This window comes from Cucurbita moschata, unplaced genomic scaffold (genome assembly GCF_002738365.1).
Source record: "Cucurbita moschata cultivar Rifu unplaced genomic scaffold, Cmos_1.0 Cmo_Scf00025, whole genome shotgun sequence".
NCBI classification, from domain to species: Eukaryota; Viridiplantae; Streptophyta; class Magnoliopsida; order Cucurbitales; family Cucurbitaceae; genus Cucurbita; species Cucurbita moschata.
The window spans coordinates 612413-630994 of NW_019268541.1; the positions used below are offsets into that span (position 1 = coordinate 612413).

Sequence of the window (18582 nt, forward strand, 5' to 3'; positions counted from 1 at the left end):
CCTCATAGAGTAGATTAGAGATTTCAACAGGCTTGAATTCAGACATATGCTTGTCAATAAAAATATATAATCATTGGCCATCACAAAAGGTAAAAAGAATTTAAATCTTAGTAGAAAAGACCCAAAACCATTTTCTAATCCTAGAGAATCGTAAAGAAATTTCAATAAAAGGGACTCAGAATATGGGTGGTGATATATCAGGATGGTCGTCAAGGCCATTTCACACAGCCATTACGACGAACGAGACCTTAAACATGACAATCGTCATCGCCCCCTTCAGTACAACATTTAGAAACGAAGAAGAAGCATAAAAGAATCAGACTGTGAAAACCCTAATTTTGAAAAAATGGTAGACTGCACTGACCTAAATGACGAATGCAAGCGTGGGATTGAAAACAACGTAGGTTGCTTTATATAGAAGGGGGAAGGAGCCTCGCTGCTAGGGTTTTCCTTGATTTGCGTCGAGTTATACAAACCTACGCGAGGATCCATTTTAACAATATACGCTTCCTGAGAAGTTACAGGAAACCTGAAATCTTGATTACCCGTTGGATGAAATTGAACGAACAGTTGCGATTTAACCGGAGCAACCCTAAAAAATTGTATTATATGGTTTTTTTTTTTTTTTTTTCCTTTCCAAATTTTCATTTTAGATCCTTAATTAAATACACCCTTATTTATTGATTTAAATGATTTTTATGAATATATTGGTGTACATAAAAATTTGTAATTTTTTGTTAATATATCTATTTAAAAATCATTGCTAAGAGAAGTCAATAAGAAGATATGTCAAAAAATACATTAACGAAACTAAACTTCGAATTTATTTTATTCACAATGTCGAAGATTTCAGGCTGCTAATATGGTTATTTCTTTATGATCATACGAGAAAATGTATGTTATGAGTATTGAAAAAAAAAATTTGATTATCCAAAAAATCTTTGAGTTGACGTGTTTCATAGTGCATCGATATATCACTGCAAAATATGTACAGTCTCAAATATACATCTGACGCAACAGAACTATGTGACTCACCAAGAAGAAGAAAGTAAACACTCTCGATTGAATTAGAATGAAGAGAAGTTCTAATGCACATCCATTTCCTACTATACTGGATCAACAACTATTTTATGACATTAAATTTCAACTACCAGACAAATTTCTATTATAAGTTATGCTTTGCCGACTAAAGGTTTTGATGCCCAGCCAGGCAGAGCAACTAAATTGTCATCCCCAAAACCGTATATTGATTAGCAGCCAGCATTTCTACATCTTCGGTCTCAGCTTCTAGTCAGTCTTCTACCATCAATTGGCCGGATATCTGAATCCAGTATGGATAGTATCTGTGGCATCGACATGCCTCCAGACACGACGATTTCTGCAATTTAAATAATTAATTTCCTTTCTACTCTTAGAAAGCTACAAGTCATGTCCTCTTAGATAGAAAGATAATTCCTGATCAACCCTTGAATTTCCTAAATTATTACTTGTGTGTGTGTGTGAGGGGGTTGAAATTGGGGGCTTTTAGTTCATTTGAAATTCAGGTCAAACTAGATAATGACATAAACAGAAGAACTCACCGATTCCCTCCCGAACTGATAAATTTGGTCTAATAACATCCTGAGAGTTGACTAGGAAAACATCACCGATATAAAGATGATTGGTGGGAACGTACACACAACACAGCTCCTCCTCTCCAGAATAACTCTGCATTTAGAGTGGGGGGTTGATCAGTATATAAAACTTCGCAGCACCTGTGCATTACAGGTTATGGCAGTTGAAAAAGGTGCAACATGACTAAGAACATAATTAAGTTACCCAAAAATAAAAAGAAAACAGTTCACAAAGTAGTATTTGGCAACTTAATCCTCACCTAAGGCCACTGATCTGAAAAGCTCATCTTGCCGCCAAATGAAGGCCATTTTTTTCATTTTTAAAGTTGTAGGAAGAAATTAAGAAATATTCTCGGAAAACGTTCAATTTCCTCCGCAATCTCCAATTTTCTTGAACTTTTCATTACCTTCTTATTGATTTACTTTCATTCTTCAATTGGACAACTCATAAAAAAAAAACACCCATTTTTTTGGTACCTCACGCTTTAAAAACACTGGTTTGGGCTGCCCACGGATGGTTAGCAGCCCATCCACATTCATACAATTTTAAAAACGGTGAAAAAAATATTAATATAAATTTTTAACCAAAACTAAGAATCTAAGATATAAAATTGAAGATAGATTCACGAGAACCATAAAAATAAAATAAACCCTTAAATCAATAAAATGCTAAGAAGCATGTATAAAAAGCATGATCAGAGATATAATAACGAAATATCATTTCTACAAAATTAGATATGAATACATAAATTATTCGATAAAACATATTGCTATACCCACAATGTCAATGATTTTCATGTTCGAAATAAGCATGTGGATCCATGTGTGATAAGTGATAAGGGTATTATAGGTTGAAGTTGGTTGTTTTCATGAACCAAGTTTACATTTCAAATTATAACATTTACAGTAAAAATACTACGTGCAAGAAGATATCCCACAATATGAAACCAACGCAAAGTAGAAATCAGTTACATATATGTAATGCTAGGCTGTCATGTAACAAATGTTCGTGAAGGTTCCAAAACCAGCTAAATATAAATCAAACCAGTCATGTTTATCAAGAAATATAAAAATGTAAATGCAATTATATGCTCCAATAAGAAAATCAAACATTTATTTTTAAATCAACTTTGTATTGTGTGTGTGAGAAGAGAGAGAGAGAGAGAGAGAGAGAGAGAATTTATTTTTAAATCAACTTTGTATTGTGTGTGTGAGAAGAGAGAGAGAGAGAGAGAGAGAGAGAGATACATAAGCGATACAATGACCAATGAGATTTATTAAATGACCAACAAATATCGAGATGTCAACAAGTCTAGAAGGTGACCCCAAACTATCTCCTAGGGTNATTTATTTTTAAATCAACTTTGTATTGTGTGTGTGAGAAGAGAGAGAGAGAGAGAGAGAGAGAGAGAGATACATAAGCGATACAATGACCAATGAGATTTATTAAATGACCAACAAATATCGAGATGTCAACAAGTCTAGAAGGTGACCCCAAACTATCTCCTAGGGATTAAATGACCAACAAATATCGAGATGTCAACAAGTCTAGAAGGTGACCCCAAACTATCTCCTAGGGTTAGGCAGAATGTAATGAAAGAAATTGAAGCAAAAATAACATACCTGGAGAGTGACAGTTGAAGTAATGAACCCAAATGCATATTCACCAATACGAGGGTGCCTAATGATGGCAACTTCCTTGAAGGCTTTGGTATTTTGATCTAACAGAAAATGACGAGATTATAGATGGTTCATATATAAACCTGACCAAGTTAAATAAATACACTTACGAAAGATGTACCTGGTGAAATAGCAGAACTAATCTGCTTAGAAGCATTGTAAATATGACGAACAAATGGCATGCGCTTGATGAACCACTCTCCAAGAGCCAAAACAGAAGCACCCAACCATGATGACATGAACACCCCAACAAGGAAGATGAACGATACAGATGTTGCAAATCCAAGACCTATTCAAGAAATGAGAATAAGCTAATGATAAGAAACTTTGAAATTTACAATTTAACAGGTTTTCGCAATGAACGAACACTCATTAATCATCTGGCAATATAAGCATTTACATAATTATTTTCGATATTTCCTATCTGCATATGAGCAGCAAAAAGAAAACAGATATTGATGGAGGTAAATAACGATGATCACTCATGTAGGTAGTATAAAATGCATATGAAACAAATTGCACATGGACTGAATGGGCTGAGACGAAGTGTTCAGTGATAAAGATTGCTTACCAAAGATATTAATTCCAAGTTTTGCATAGATCGGAGAAAAAAATCCATCCACAAAGTGAATAAACCACCACGTTATATAGAAAGTTATTGCAATAGGAAATAGAATGACACTGCAAAATAGGCAGATGGTAACTCGTTAAGGTATTAAAACACTATTATCACTTATCACTCAGCAGTAAGCACAATGACAAACAACTGTAATTGGAAATGCTGGCAAGTTGCAAACAAATAAATATTTATTTCCAATTCAAAACCTATTACCCTGCTCAACATACTTACTGAGGGAAATAACAACTCTATTCCATTATATAAATAGAACAAAATTTCAAGTGCAGTTTTCAAACAGCAGGCTGAAAGTGCAATTTTAGTTTATATGCCATGTTTTCTTAGCATCAAAAACATTGAATAAAATTAACTACAAAGAAAAGAATAAATAACAAACCATCCGGTCATGAACTTTTTTGAGGCCCAGCTCCTAAAGACTCTGTAAAATGTCTGCACAGGAGAAAAAATAGATATTTGAACCCCGGATAGAAAATTTGAATAACAAGTAACTGGCTATTCCAATTTTAAATGACAGAATGACTAAAATAAGCTTGATGCATAAAAAGAAAAGATTTCAACATTCTCCCTCAGCTAATTAAGTTGGTGTAGTACACATCCATAGCTATTCCAACTATAGTATTAATAACTTCATAGAGTGAACTAGACATTTAAAAGATGTGAGTTTTTAACATCCGTACTGAAGTAAATACTCCCATCATTTTGTTTTTTTTTTTTCTTTTGAGAGGAAGCAGTTGTAAGTATTCCATCAGTAATTTTTCAAAATCGAAAAGAATTGTTAAGCTATCAAACTCTTGGAGGAATGCCTTTTTATGAATCATACAAGAGCGACCACAAGGCATCTGAAACATAATCTCTAAGGGCCACAATTCAGAAATATCGATTGGATCAATTGAACCCTACAGTGGAGAAACACATTGATAATTCCAAAAGCGTAAAACTTCTAACGTATAAAATATGGTAGAGTGAATAATTAAAGTACATAAGGATGAACTCGTGCTCCAACCATGACAAAAGCAGTCCACCAAGCAACACAAGAACGAGAAGAAACAGAAAAATAGAAGAAGAGGAGGAGGAAGGCGACTGCCACGATTGAACTGATTAACACAAAAACAAACCGAACCTAAAATCGACTGCGACACACAGAAATTTCAATATAACAACAAGCAACACCACTGACTAGCTTCCAACGATCAGGAGGTAAAAAAATGAATTGAAAAGAAGTAAAGAATACCTCGCGTCCAGTCTGCTGCGAGGACGATGAAGAGGATGAGGGCTTACAAGAGGCAGCAACGTCATTTGGCGAGCCGGCAACGGGAATTAGAAGCTGTAGATCTCGCTCTCTATCTCTGCTGGCGATCGCAATCGCCGCTTTTTCGTCGGCCATTAACGGCAGCCCCTATTGGAAAGCCCAGCCACAGCGTTCTGCAGCTTAAAAACCTTCGCCCCGAAGACAGTAGACCGGCAACAAGGCAACCCTTTGAAGTCAGAGGCTGAATTTTTAAAATATTTTAGATTTATCTCTGATTAATTTTTAAATTTTAAAAGTTTTTTAACTTAAAAAAATAATAATAATAATAAATATATATATATATATATATATATATAATTCGTTTTTTCTTGCACTTTTTCTTTTCCCCTGTCGCAAGGACAAAGGTCGGCGTCTATGGCGTGTGGGATGGGAAATTGGGGACCTTATTCCTCAAAACGTCGCAAATCGTCGGGTCAGTTTCAGTTTATGTATGCTTTTTGTATTTTCCATGTCTCAAATCATTGATTTGATATCAACTGCATTGTTAAATCTTGAATTTTGTTCTCCTAAATAGACGCACAAATTGAAGCTAAATGCCCAATTTGTTGATGGCCTCCACCATGCTAAGAAACTCCCACATCCTTCTCCTTCGCCACCTGATTCCGACTGCATCTATAATGGCGTCCACCGGTTTAGAATGACTTTAGATTCCATTTCGATACCTGTTCTTTTTACTGCTGCAGAAGTTCTTATTTCTTTCAAAGAAAAAACACACAAAACGGTAGAAATTGTTAGACCAATCAACTAGGAAAGAAAGTTCCTACGTTTGTGCCCCCCTCGTAATCATATGGACTCCGTCTTAAATGGAATGACATGCATTCACAACACAAAGTGTAACAGTCCAAGTCCACCACTAGTCGATATTGTCTACATTGGCCTGTTATGTATCGTTGTTAGCCTCATAGTTTGAAAACCCGTCTACTAGGGAGAGGTGTAAATCATCGCACCTATGGTCCAACCAAGTTTCCAATCTTATAAGAAATGCTTAGTTCCCCTCTCCAACCGATGTGGATCTTACTATCCACCGGTGTCTGGCTCTGTACCATTTGTAACATCTCAAAATTTGAAACTCGAAATCAAGGGGATACGTAATAGACCAAAACAGACAATATTTGTTAACAATGGACTTTTGTAAAAGATCGAAAAGAGTTCATAAGTTCATGCTTTAATGTGATAACTTTTTCCTCGAGTATGCATTGGAAATGTAAAGATTAGGGGTATAGTAATTGAAAGTCTTTTAGTATATACAAACTAGAAGATACAGTTTTCTGTTGTTATGTGAAGGATTCCTCAATCAGACCACTCAAAATCAGTTTCTCTATGTCATTCACAACTTCCTCTCTTTCACTTTTGGAAGATCCATTCTTCCAACCAAAACCCCACATTCCATTCATCACTTCTTTGCACCATAGGTCTCTACTTAACACTGCATATACAGTATCTACAACAACATTACCGCCCTGAATCGTTTGGTAACTCGTTAGAGTGTCGATCTCGTCGCTCACTTCCTTCACCAGTATTTCTACAGAGATCTCTGTCTTTGTTTTGCACCTATCTCCTAGCAATAAAGAATTGGCTACTTGTGAGTCATCACGGCCTTTACGTTTGACGATTTCGATAGCATAATCAATAAAAGGTTTCGTATTGGGGGCTTCTTCAGGATCATTGCAGCGAGATGCTGCCTGCACCATTGTTCTACCATTTAGATTCAGATCAAAAAGCTCCCCTACATGAAAGAGAAATGAGGAACTTCTCAAAAGCAATGCTTTTAGATTGATTCCTTGATCGCAGCTTTCGATATCTGTTTTGGTATGACTGTTGGGATCAATATCTTCTACTATACTCGTGTTGATCTCGATATCTGTTTCGGTGTGACTGTTGGGATCAATAGCTTCGTCTATACTCGTGTTGATCTCGAGTTTGGGGCTCAACAGCGAGTGAGAGTTTGGGCTCTCCTTGCAGCATTCTACAAGATGTAGAATGAAACCAAGTATAAATCATAAACATTTAGACGATGGCAAAGTTATTCAATCTCACTTAGACTCTCTCTTGGATGAAGACATATGAGATGCATACAAGTATGAGAACAGAGGATGAATGCATTTTGCTTTCCCCTTTGGGATTCTATATTGATGAACTTCTTTAAGATGAATGATCAATAACAGTAGATATTGCAACAAATCTTGTTTGTGATGGAAATTTTACCTATAATCTTTGTATCACACTCGTCGATTTCATTCTCGATACTAGTTAAAGCCATAAGGGTGGCAGAATGTTGATTTATTGGAAGGTTAGCACTTTCATTTGTATCAGTATTGTCATGATCTTTCTTGGCTTCAACCATGTGAGTCTGTAAAATAAACTTTGTATCACTCACAAATGAAAGTGTTTCGCGTACCAAAAGTTAAAGGATAGGTAAGAACTCACAAATGAATTAACTTCTGAACGAGCAGGCACTGCTGCCTCCTTTTTCTGGCAGTCACGATCATTAGATATCGGTCTCACTGCTCGTCCCGGCTTAGAATCTGGAATGGAGCTTCGTTGTTTATGAGTTCTGTTCTTCCTTGGATTAGTGGATGATACTTTTTCTTCATGCTGTGGTCTTGACACAACCTTTTCTTTTGTAGTCAATTTCTTTGACGTAAGAATTTTCTTATGAATTGGCTCCTTCTCATGGGGCATATCAGGCATTGGACTACATCTTTTCAACTTCTCTGCAGCCTTTTGCTTAGCATCAACAGTACCTTTTCTTAATTTCTTTACTTCTTTATGCTTCGGTTCTTTCTTTTTCATGCTTCTTAGCATAGCTTGTTGGTCGAAAACATCCTCGTTCGAGGAGACGTGTGCTCGGTGTTCCTTGAATACATTAGGTGGAAAAGGCTTGTGTTTTATCAACACAATTGGCAATATGTTTTCCAACCTTTGTTTGGAACCATAATGATTGTAGGAGTGAGAGCCATGATGTTTAAACTCTTTATCAGGGTCACTCTCTATAAGCCTGTTGAAGGGCATTTTTTCAAGTATTTCTCTCAAAGTTCCCTCCTTTGGAGTAGTTTGCAGTGATCTTGATGAAATTTCTTCAAGCCCCATAAGCTTAGCAATCAGATTATTACGTTTCAAATTCTTCTGTCCAGAAGTTGAAACATGACAACAGTTGACATTGTCACTAATCAATGAAGATTTGCTCGAGCTTGTCGATGGAATCTCCGACCCCGAGTCAAAATTTATATCATGAAAACAAGACTCTTCACCAACCGCAACATTTCGTTTCGTATCTCGCCTCACTAGGTTGTCTCTGATCACCTTCTTTACCTCATCAGGTCCATTTCTGGAAGAACCATGTATAGAAAGCTTTGATCTTTGAACCTCAACTGGGAAACTTTCATCTTCAAGATGACAAGAAAAGCTTTTTCGATACGTCGTCTTTAACTGAACCGACTCATTCGAAGTTTCTTGCAACTTGGCCAGCATAATAAGAGATTCTCTAAAACTTGAAGTTCCTTCCAACAATTCCTCAGCAATCTCCTCAGTTTTCCTGGCAGATCTCATCCCATTAGACCATGAACCAACCATATGGTTCAACTTCTCAGCCCCTTGACAGACCTCCATGAATGGAAGAGAAGATTGGCCATCTTTTTCATTAGAGATCAGCTCCTCTTTCTCTACCTGAGATACCAAAACCTCATTTGGATTTCTACTTCTCCTACGGCCTCTAACCTTCCGTTCCAAATTCTTAGAATTTACTTTGGATATCTTGAATATATTGCAATCAACCACCCCTTTTGGATCATCACAAGTGATAAATGATCTACAAACCACTGATTTGACACCGTCCAGAGGCATGTTTCTCCAGCCTCAGTTTCTAATCATCAATACTTCCATGGTCTTGTCTTCTAAAAATAAACAATCCTTCCACAATCTAATGCTCGGACGGCTGCGTTCAAATGAAAACAAAGCAAAATGGTTCATCAGATGAGCCAAAATAAATAAACAACGCGGTGAGAAGGTTGAAATTTTCAAACTCGATAACGTAATCAAGCAGATTTTATCACAGTTCATACGAAAACAACTTATTTAAACATACAGCTACAGAGCACATAAACCAAGACCAAAGGAGCGAAATTGAGAGAGAAAAAGGACTGAAACGAAGAAAACTTACGAAACCCAGAAGAGAAATCGGTGCAAAAGGAAGAAAAGACACAAAATTTGCAGAGAATTCCGACGCCCATGTGAAGCTACAGAGCACAAAACTTAAAAGAAAAAGAGGAGACGGTGCATTGACTTCGAACAGAGAGTTTGAAAGCAGAGGCGGAGAGAGGAATGAGCTCAAGATTTGGAGCTGAAGTTTAATCTTTGAGTAAAGGGGTTTTCGCTCTCTCTTTTTCTACAGAAGAAGAAGAAGAAGAAGACAATAGCTGAAAGATCATAGTTGTCATAAATGGGACACACTTGATTTTCCCATACGTGTTGCTGCAGAGTGCTAAAGCAGCAACTCTGTTTTTCTTTAAAAAAAAAAAAAAGAAAGAAAAACAAAACCAGGCAGCAGGAAGGTCAAATCCAACGGCAGCCTACTTCGAATATAAGCAGAACAACCCTTGTTCTTCACGAAACTATCAGATTTCCATGGAGCTCTGATTTCAAGGTCTTGAAGTTGAAACACAGTATTTAAACAGGAAAAACAAGTGATTTCTTAGTGTGTAAATACAGAAAAATATTCTTTCCACTTTCCATACTGCGAAATAAATGATGAGGATTAAGGTGATCCCTTCCCAACTAAAATTTCTGGGCGATTGTATTGACCTTCGCAGGCAGTCGTTGGATTTCCAGTAAACAGGGCAGGATTCTGGGTCTTGGTTTATTAATTATGTCATTTTTGTCGTTTTTAATGAAAAAAAAAACACAGCCGAAGACAAGAGCCTTCCAAATCTCTTGTTATTATTAAAACTATTACTCAATTAAAAATTTAGGCAAATTTGTTCCGTCTAACAGAACCACAAATAATTATTTAATAGGAATTTGTATACATTTTTTCAAATTTATATGTATATTGGACATAAAGTTAGGGATCTTTTTAATATATATGTGAATTATAAATAACACTGTTATATTTTACGCGAAATTATTGAAAACTTTTAAATTTTAAGAACGTTTTAGGACACAAACTTAAAGTTTACAAAATTATAAAATACTTTTGAAAATTGTTATAAAAAATATACAAATGTCTCTTCCTAACGATTAGATATAAATTTAAAAATTGAACACGTCTATTAAATATTACATCTATATTTTCTTCGTATCAAACGGTATAAAATTAAGGGATTTTATGATTATGTTATTTGATAAAATAGATAGGAAAACACATCATTTAGTAGCATTGAATGAAAGGTAGGTTAGCTCGTATTTGGGTTATTTGGAGCTAAGTCAATTTCGTAGCATGGAGGAAGCATTAAAAAGGGTGAATTTTTTTAAACGTAATCATAATAATAGTGTATTATTAGTAGATAATTAACCCTCTTAAATGGTAATTATATCTAACCTTCTTCACTGACGTCATCTCAATTTTTCCTTTGCTGATAACCATCAATTTCCATTTTTAATTATGGAAAAAAAATTTAACTCCAAATTTGTTATTTTGATAATTAGCCTGAAAACATTAATTTAAGATTATAATTATATCAAAAAAAGGAGAGTATCTATATAAATTATTTTTAAATTGGTCATTCTTATATTTATGTTTGAACATGTTAAAAATTATTTGATTTATTTACCGCATATTTATTTTTCGAAAAAGAAGAAATTTAAAGCTTTGGTGTAGCCTGAGTAAATCACTTATGCCCCAATTAATGGATTTGTTCGTTGCAGTGTCATATGGCGGTGGAGATGGGACCCATAATTTATATCACAAATTCTGTATTAAATGTTTGAGTATACTCAAATATTTTTAACTTTATGACATTTAAACAACAAATACATTATCATAAACTCCTTTTAATATCACCATTTAATTTTTTTTTTTTAAATTATTAGTTAAATTTCCAAAAACATTATAAGCTTAATTTATAAAGACCAAAAGCTAAAATAAAATTATCATCAAGCTGTGCCTTGGTTGCAAGATTAGAGAGCTTATCGAGATCAAGCTTTATATATATATATATTCATTCGACGTGTTGGATCTTGTGCTAATATTATAGTGAACAAAGGATATGCATTGATGCATAAGGAATTATTACAAAGCATTCTCAGAGATGATCTTTCAATGAAGCTATTTGTTTAGTTCGCTTAAGGAGGGATAATATGTCACTCCCAAGTTTTGATTTTCTATGGCGTCCACGTTTCTGATGAGAAACCTGCAAATCCAAACGCAAAACCAAAGCAATTGAACATAACTCAAATGGGAAAGTTTTCAAAAGCTTTGAAGTAGATTCATTCGATATCACCAGGGGTATGTACCTGGAAATAAAATGTAGGATTTGGAGCTTTTGATCGCGCTGAAAGTCCATGATCGTCAGCTGGTAATATTGCTGTAAAAAGCCATGGAAAACAGAAGAATATCATTTAGTCCTGTAAGTTCATGTCTTGATCGAGTGAATGAATCAAACGATGTTCTTATCATGATGGAACTTTTAACGCCAAGACATTGAATCTTCACCTTTTTGAAGTGTATCTAATGTTTTCTCCTTCTCATCTTTCTTTGAGGGGAATCCATGAGTCAAGTTTTTAGGAGGAAATAGATTGTAAGTGTAGAATTTGTACAATAGAACCGGCGTTGGCTTCTCTGTAAAAATGTCACCCTTTGCTAACGGAAGATCTTTCAACTCTCTGCACTGGTTGATACTGTATTCAACCCATCAGACACAAAAGCTATATATGTATATATACACACGCGTGATGATTATTGAGAGGGGGAAAAAAGAGGGTGCACCTTGAACTTCGATTTAATGGTTCAGCACTGTTACTAACTGGAACAGGAACAGCAGGATGATGGAAAGAAATCATTGAAAAGAATGGCTCTAGATCGTTGTTATGGTTAAATGAGATGAGAAACGAGATGCTTACCGGGTGAGACATAGCGGGGATGATATCTGGGCAGGTTTTCGCACCAACGTAGTCGGGATAGTTCAAGCTTTTGAGCGTATTGTTTGCAGGAGAGGAGCCTCTGCCGGAAAGCAAAGGCTTTTTAATGAAACTTGGAAGAGGGTACGTGTGGATGAGTGTTGTAATAATGAATCAGAGAAAACGTACTTGGTTTAAGCAGTTCAATCGAAGCTCGACGTCGTTGAAGGCGTTGGTTTGAGAAATGCAGATCTCTAAATTGGAAGTGACACTTCCAAGATGGTCTACCACAGCTACCATGGCCCTGCATAAGTACTCCTTTGTGTTTTCCACCACTCTGCAGTTGAAAGCTGGTATCATTTACGGCACATGGTATGTAACAGGAGTGCTTTTACGCAAGTCAAGAGAAGAGACTCACTCATTCTTCTCATTAGTTTTCAGGAACGTTGTTTCACAGTAGTCTGCCGCTTGATGAAGCTGGGAACGCAATCCTTTTAGTTCCTGAAACTCAAATGATTAGAAAAGAAAAAAAAAAAAAAAAGTTATGTTAGTGTTGGAGATCCGATGTAACCGCCCAAGCCCACTGCCACTAGTAGAACCGTGTTCTTTAGACTTTCTCTCAAAGTTTTTAAAACGCGTCTAAAGAAGAGGTTCACACCCTTATAAAGAAAGCTTTCTTTTTTTCCTCTCCAATCGATGTGAGATCCTCAATCCACCCCTTTCGAGGCCCAGCGTCCTTGCTGGCACGCTGCCTGGTGTCCAGGCCCCTTCGAGGCTCAGCCTCACCGCCCGGTGTCTGGCTTTAATATCGTTTGTAACAGCTCAAGCTCACCGCAAGCAAATATTGTCCTCTTTGTACTTTCCCTTCTAAGCTTTCCCTCAAAGTTTTTAAAACGCGTCTCCAACCAACGTGGGATCTCACACCACATAATATATAAATCTTTCTCTTACCGATTACCACACAATGGTTTAGGTCAATCTAATAGTTATATATATCAATGTATGTTGAAGAGCCTGTTCTGATAACTATTCTAATTAATAAGTGCATAAATGCTTTTAAGTTCTACTCCACTACCTTAGAGCTCAACCAATATAATACAAACTGGGCTTGGCCTATTCCTTTAGTTATTTTTCTGCAGAGTGTTCGACTATATTCCAATGCAGAAAAGGAAATAACCCCAGAAAATCTGCAGAGAGTTTGAATCTGTTCCAGAAAAAGAAACCCCAGTAAAGTTCATTCATGTTATCGCCATTCCCCCTTTTTATTCCTGCAGAAAGTTCGAATCTGTTCCCAAGAAAAACCCAGTAAAGCCAAGCATATTATACCCTTCCTTAGTATTCTTTCTGCAGAGATTTTGAGTTTGTTCCAAAATGAAAAAGCCTAAGCATTTTTGTTTTCCAGCAAAAAGATGAGATTAAAGAGTGAAGGAGCAAGGCGTACCAGAAGAGAATTCTGAAAGCAAGCACCTTCCTCAGCCTCTGCTTCTGCATTCAAACCACTAGAAGATATAGAGCTCAGCATTCTCTTCACCGTGCCTGAACAGATTTGATAAGTTAAAACGGCTGTAAAAGCTCACTGGATGCCTATTTATCTTCGAAAAAGAAGAGGAAGAGATGGTGCCTTTTGTCTCTAAACGGAGAAAGACAATGACTGTAGGCCCGTGACTCGTATTTTCAAATCGAACCTGGAATGATATTAAAATAAAAAAAACAACAACAACAATAACAGATAAAGTTCGAAAACGATTGAAGGAAAAGAATTTGACAACAGTCTGAATCAAAAACAAAGAAAGAGAGTGACAGAATTGTTTCAGCCCGTGACTTCTATTTGTATCTTATAGCTGATTGACACCGTCACGACCCTTTTTTTCTTTTTTGTAAATAAAAGCTGAGAGCCTCTTTACACGAATATCCATAAAAGGTACAACTTTTACCATTGCAAGAAGCTATTCCATGAATGGGTTTTGTTGCTGAATGCCAAACTTTTGAAACTTGCATTCTCGTGACCACTTTTCTTATGATCAACCTTTTCCCCTTTCTTTTCACTACTCATTGATATGTTAGACGAAGAATATCCGAGTTACAGTAACAACATTGAGATTGGAAATGGAAAAGGAAAAGGAAAAATTGGTATAGTGGACAACAATGGAAGAAATCCTATTTTTTTTCCTTTCATATTTGGAAGTCTATAGTGCAGCCTCCAAGCTTCTCTGCGGCTTCTATTTCTGATAGTAAGTTGCATTTGTTCAAGAACACAGTTGAAGAAAATATTTGTTCGAGACTTCTGTAATTTTCACGTGGAGAATTTCTGACTTGGCTTGAGGGTTGTTTCTTGATTTCGACGTCGGCCGGAGTTTCCAAACTTCCTTTGCTGAGAGGAAGAGGCTGCGGTTCTGGTTCTGTTCAATGATAACGAGCAGATCAGATTATACAGAGGTATACATATAATTCGGAAATAATGGTCAGGCACAAAATCTAGTGCCAAAGGATGCTCGGTGTCACGGTCATGCTTGAAACGGCGATTGTGATATTAGGCGTCTAAGGGGGTAGATTGTGAGATCCCACGTCGGTCGGGGATGGAAACGAAGCATTCCTTACGAGGGTGTGAAAAAATTTTCCCATGAGACTGACGACTATACATAATGGCTATCATCTAACAATGGACTTGGGCTATTACAACATATGAGTAAAAGCCGCTTTGATCCAACAGTATTTGACAAAGACTTGTCATATTTTATGTAAAAGCCGATTATGATATTGAACCATGACTTCAAAGACAACACACGGTAACATATTCACCCTGAAGAGATCTAGAGGGAGCTTGAGTAACCAGCTAAATGTATTCCAATGAGGAACTACTGGGTGAAGGAATTATTACGTACCTTCAACTTTGAGGGGAGACTCTCGCCTCATCATGCGTGCTTGTGAATTCCCTCTTGTAATACATAGCCATTTTCTATCTTCTTCATAACCATGCTCAGAAGCAAGGGGCACATGCCAATGGCCATTCTCTGATTCCTGTTAACAAATTTTACCATGAAATATATTATTAAATATTAATTCTTGAGCTTGTGACACAAGACAGGCAATATATAGACAACCCAACACATTTCTTCTGTTCCTACTTCCTAGTCACACACACAGACATGTTTGTGTGTTTTCAATGTTTGTAATATAGGTTGACCTGGATTACGACAGAACAGGGTGAGGGCATGTGAAACACTGGACCGGTAGCGGAGAAACTAAAGTGCACCTGTCATAAGAAACCAAGAACACATCTGTATCAGCAATCATTTAAAACAACTTGTGCCATTGATTTTTTGTAAAATTAGAAAACAATTCTGTATCCCATTCATTTACTGAAAGAGTTCTCTTTGGATGAGCTTCACTCACTTGATGCCTTTCTTTCCATCGACGGAAGAAATCATTTCCAAGAAGTTGGAATGTATGATCTCTCATCTCATCGTTCGTCACAATTAGGCAATTGAATTTGATTGCTGCATACAACCAGTACCTGAAGAATAGGTCAGTTACAAAATGCTTCATATACACATCAATAAAACAAGAAGTTTCACATGTTATCCATCGAACCATTGAAGATGGTTGGGAGGGAGTCTCACGTTGGCTAATTAAAGGGATGATCATAGATTTATAAGTAAGGAATCGAGAAACTAAAAGGAAAGCCACGAGAGCTTATGCCCAAAGTGGACAATATCATACCATTGTGGAGAGTCGTGGTTCCTAACACAAACTATGAAGTTAATATATGAAGATGAATTAGTTCTCACCAATCATCATTTGATCCAGTGGGCGTTGCATACAGTGCATCAGCATTTTTCCACTTCTCAATCAATGCTTTATTTACTGGTTCATCCATCTTACGTCCAGTAATTCGCCTGTTGTGCAATACAATCAGAGGCCGCTTCTTTGAAGGAAGCAACGGCCGTATCCCGTTGGCAATTAAATTGACCTAAAGCAATGAGCTAGAAATGAGACTCCACAAGAACCAAAAGAACAGTTAGTACAACAGTGTGCTGATAACTTACTTTAGATGGTGTGAATCTTCTTTGGCTAAATAGGCCTACATTAGCAGCATCAATCACTGCTTCAAATGGTCCATAATATTCAAGCCATTCCTACAAGGGGAAAGAAAAACCCTTCAACATAACGTTTAGAATGTAGAGATTATGAATAACAATACACAAATGGCTTATCATACTTGAAATTTCTGAAAATTCGAGTTTTTCTCTCTTTGTGTGGCTATAGCTGCAACAGATTTAGCAAAATTCTCAGTTTCAATAGGGTCAAGATCAATTGTTGCTAACTTTTCCCCACAGGATGTACACAAACCATCCTTTCCAACATTTGTAGATGATACACTCCACTTTCCCCTTCCCAACCATCCCAATCCATGCCAACCTCCACCACAATTTTCCATTGCTTCCTTTATTTTTGTTCTATCCAATTTTCCTTTCCCCACTCTTGTAGCAACTTTGCTCTTGAACCAGGTACTGATAAGATCTGCTGTAGAGGGTGAGACTTGTCTTACACTTGTTCTCAGTTTATCCAATAAATAATACACCTTCTCAGCGTTGCTGGCGTTTATACTAACTTTTAGAAGTGCTGCCAACTCAGGCTCTTCTGGATACACACCATGCTCCAACATGTGCTTCTCAACTTCAAATGCTTTATCTATTTCCCCATTATTGCAGAAAGCAGAAAGGGCAGGGCCATAAGACCGCAGTCTAGGATTAATTCCTAATGGCTTCATCTTCTTCACCATATTTAAAGCAATATCACCATCCCCCATGGACATTGCCATTCGGGCCACAGATGTCAAGGTTGCTTCATTCATTGGGATCTTTTCTGTGCACATCTTCTCATAGATCTCGAATCCTTTCTCGACAGCATATTTTTTAAAATCCTCATCTACCAAAATATTTGAATAGCTCTTCTCATCAATAATCCGAGCTTTGGACACCATAGATCTATTTGTATGAACTATATTCTCCTTACTTCCATCATTTTTGGCATTCGTTTCTGTCCTTTCATAACTTTCACTCCTTGAAACAGAACTAATCTTGGAGGAATGTTGTTCATCCAGTATAATGGGATTTTCGAAAGAACCCATATTAGACGAAGCTAGTGAACTTGAAGTTCGATTATCTCTACCACTTTTTGCGGGCTGGATTACACCCAAAGCCGCTGAGGAACAAAGATACAAAATCACGGCATAATGATATTGCTCCAGCTTAATTCCTTCCCTTTGAGCCCATTCATACAATTCAATAGCGCCCGCTATATCCCCTGTCTTTGAGCACATATCCAAGTCTGCTCTAAATGGGGTATCGTAACTCTCTTCAGAAAATTTCTCCTTCACCTCTAATACCTGATTTCGCTTGCTCTTGTCCTTAATCTTCCTACCATCCCCTGCGCCCCTAGAAACTTTTGTGGAACCACTGTCACTTCTAGACTTAAGGAAAGAAACCCCAGCACCCATTTTCATTCCATTAGCAGAGGCGGAGCCATTCCTATTCCTAGCGTTTTTATCCCTCTCAAGCCGTGTCTCATCCCTCTCCTCCACCTCTAAATAAACAAGGTCTTCCGCACATTTCTTAACGAGTATTTCATTTCCATTCCCTAAATGACGAGACCCATTTTTGTTTAGCTTCTGAATCATGGAATTGGAAAGTCTACGGTCTCTGCTAGTGGTTGAAAGTTCTCCTACAACTCCCTCTCCAACTCTAAGTAAACAAAGTGTGTGTTTGGGAGTAGAGAAAGTGGGAAAACGCGGTAAACAAAGGGCGAGAAGTGAGAACTTACAGAGAGAGTTGGAGGAGAAAGAGTGGGTGTGCTGTACAACCATTAAGAAAGAGGACGCCATTTGTGGGCGTCTGAAGCACCATAACAGTGATGCTGATATGGTTCCAAATTCCAGGACGATGATAAGTTAATCGTGTCATCGGTAACTTCCCCGCGCAATGAGAGAGAGAGTGTGTGTTCTGCGTGGCATATAATAATCTGGATTAAAAGTAGTTAGATTACATTCATCTCTTATTATAATTTATTTTTTCAATTTTAAAAATATCCTACCCAACCATAAACTTTTTTAATCTTCCTAGTATATTTCATATTGTTTTAATTTAATTAATTCTATAATAATTTTTTTAATTTAGTAATTCAAATTAGGAGCTTGTAAATCTGATAGTTTTTTTAACCCGACTCTCAAAAGTAGACCTACACAAAAATAAACGAACCATTATCTTCTTCTGACTTAAGTGACATTATGA

General features: G+C 36.8%; 4 protein-coding genes, 1 long non-coding RNA gene and 1 other non-coding gene across 11 annotated transcripts; 1 reads left to right on the forward strand and 5 right to left on the reverse strand.

The window, feature by feature from the left end:
* Positions 1-171: 171 nt before the first annotated feature.
* Positions 172-273, reverse strand: LOC111461876. Its single transcript, XR_002713661.1, has one exon. It is a non-coding gene; the product is annotated as a small nucleolar RNA Z43 (small nucleolar RNA).
* A 767-nt stretch (positions 274-1040) lies between these two features.
* On the reverse strand, positions 1041-5415 carry LOC111461852 (protein LIKE COV 1-like). 2 transcript variants are annotated; one of them, XM_023105564.1, is made up of 7 exons: positions 5162-5405; positions 4307-4359; positions 3865-3974; positions 3415-3582; positions 3237-3334; positions 1581-1707; positions 1041-1378 (listed from the first exon to the last, which is right to left on the reverse strand). In XM_023105564.1, exons 1-7 carry the CDS (start codon positions 5312-5314, stop codon positions 1281-1283), a joined length of 807 nt encoding a protein of 268 aa, XP_022961332.1. In that variant the 5' UTR covers positions 5315-5405; the 3' UTR covers positions 1041-1280. The 2 variants fall into 2 exon arrangements, with proteins under 2 accessions (XP_022961332.1, XP_022961333.1); XM_023105565.1 differs by lacking the exon at positions 4307-4359 and having other exon boundaries at positions 5162-5415.
* Positions 5325-6864, forward strand: LOC111461854. Its single transcript, XR_002713650.1, has 3 exons — positions 5325-5412; positions 5577-5651; positions 6768-6864. It is a non-coding gene; the product is annotated as an uncharacterized LOC111461854 (long non-coding RNA).
* LOC111461843 lies at positions 6401-10104 on the reverse strand. Of its 3 annotated transcripts, none has more exons than XM_023105540.1 (4): positions 9973-10104; positions 7667-9173; positions 7445-7589; positions 6401-7205 (listed from the first exon to the last, which is right to left on the reverse strand). In XM_023105540.1, exons 2-4 carry the CDS (start codon positions 9080-9082, stop codon positions 6514-6516), a joined length of 2253 nt encoding a protein of 750 aa, XP_022961308.1. In that variant the 5' UTR covers positions 9083-9173; positions 9973-10104; the 3' UTR covers positions 6401-6513. The 3 variants fall into 3 exon arrangements, with proteins under 3 accessions (XP_022961308.1, XP_022961309.1, XP_022961307.1); XM_023105541.1 differs by lacking the exon at positions 9973-10104 and adding an exon at positions 9399-9965 and having other exon boundaries at positions 7703-9173; XM_023105539.1 differs by lacking the exon at positions 9973-10104 and adding an exon at positions 9399-9965.
* A 1263-nt stretch (positions 10105-11367) lies between these two features.
* Positions 11368-14331, reverse strand: LOC111461850 (probable protein ABIL5). 3 transcript variants are annotated; one of them, XM_023105560.1, is made up of 11 exons: positions 14227-14331; positions 13914-13977; positions 13734-13828; positions 13368-13496; positions 12711-12793; positions 12482-12629; positions 12296-12395; positions 12162-12198; positions 11889-12058; positions 11690-11760; positions 11368-11586 (listed from the first exon to the last, which is right to left on the reverse strand). In XM_023105560.1, the coding sequence occupies exons 1-11, from the start codon at positions 14227-14229 to the stop codon at positions 11479-11481; spliced, it is 1008 nt and encodes a 335-aa protein (XP_022961328.1). In that variant the 5' UTR covers positions 14230-14331; the 3' UTR covers positions 11368-11478. The 3 variants fall into 3 exon arrangements, with proteins under 3 accessions (XP_022961328.1, XP_022961327.1, XP_022961330.1); XM_023105559.1 differs by having other exon boundaries at positions 11889-12073; XM_023105562.1 differs by lacking the exon at positions 13368-13496 and having other exon boundaries at positions 11369-11586; positions 11889-12073; positions 14227-14244.
* LOC111461842 (proteinaceous RNase P 1, chloroplastic/mitochondrial-like) lies at positions 14204-18295 on the reverse strand. The gene is made up of 7 exons (XM_023105538.1): positions 16512-18295; positions 16339-16428; positions 16081-16262; positions 15686-15806; positions 15477-15545; positions 15175-15310; positions 14204-14691 (listed from the first exon to the last, which is right to left on the reverse strand). The coding sequence occupies exons 1-7, from the start codon at positions 18174-18176 to the stop codon at positions 14465-14467; spliced, it is 2490 nt and encodes an 829-aa protein (XP_022961306.1). The 5' UTR covers positions 18177-18295; the 3' UTR covers positions 14204-14464.
* Positions 18296-18582: the final 287 nt, after the last annotated feature.

What these genes read in the sequence shown, in the direction of transcription:
- LOC111461850 (XM_023105559.1), bottom strand. An exon ending in CCATTAAATCGAAGTTCAAG is followed by an intron (nt 12,074 to 12,161) that starts GTGCACCCTCTT and finishes GGTTGAATACAG; the next exon opens with TATCAACCAGTGCAGAGAGT. An exon ending in ATTAGATACACTTCAAAAAG is followed by an intron (nt 11,761 to 11,888) that starts GTGAAGATTCAA and finishes GGCTTTTTACAG; the next exon opens with CAATATTACCAGCTGACGAT.
- LOC111461842 (XM_023105538.1), bottom strand. Translation starts at nt 18,176, where the DNA reads ATGGCGTCCTCTTTCTTAATGGTTGTACAGCACACCCACTCTTTCTCC. An exon ending in GAAGATTCACACCATCTAAA is followed by an intron (nt 16,263 to 16,338) that starts GTAAGTTATCAG and finishes TCATTGCTTTAG; the next exon opens with GTCAATTTAATTGCCAACGG. An exon ending in ACTGGATCAAATGATGATTG is followed by an intron (nt 15,807 to 16,080) that starts GTGAGAACTAAT and finishes CCTATTCTTCAG; the next exon opens with GTACTGGTTGTATGCAGCAA.
- LOC111461852 (XM_023105564.1), bottom strand. Translation starts at nt 5,314, where the DNA reads ATGGCCGACGAAAAAGCGGCGATTGCGATCGCCAGCAGAGATAGAGAG. An exon ending in AAAAAGTTCATGACCGGATG is followed by an intron (nt 3,975 to 4,306) that starts GTTTGTTATTTA and finishes CCTATTTTGCAG; the next exon opens with TGTCATTCTATTTCCTATTG. An exon ending in ATCAGTTCGGGAGGGAATCG is followed by an intron (nt 1,379 to 1,580) that starts GTGAGTTCTTCT and finishes TTTAAATTGCAG; the next exon opens with AAATCGTCGTGTCTGGAGGC.
- LOC111461843 (XM_023105540.1), bottom strand. Translation starts at nt 9,082, where the DNA reads ATGCCTCTGGACGGTGTCAAATCAGTGGTTTGTAGATCATTTATCACT. An exon ending in GTTCAGAAGTTAATTCATTT is followed by an intron (nt 7,590 to 7,666) that starts GTGAGTTCTTAC and finishes TTTATTTTACAG; the next exon opens with ACTCACATGGTTGAAGCCAA. An exon ending in GTGTGATACAAAGATTATAG is followed by an intron (nt 7,206 to 7,444) that starts GTAAAATTTCCA and finishes TACATCTTGTAG; the next exon opens with AATGCTGCAAGGAGAGCCCA.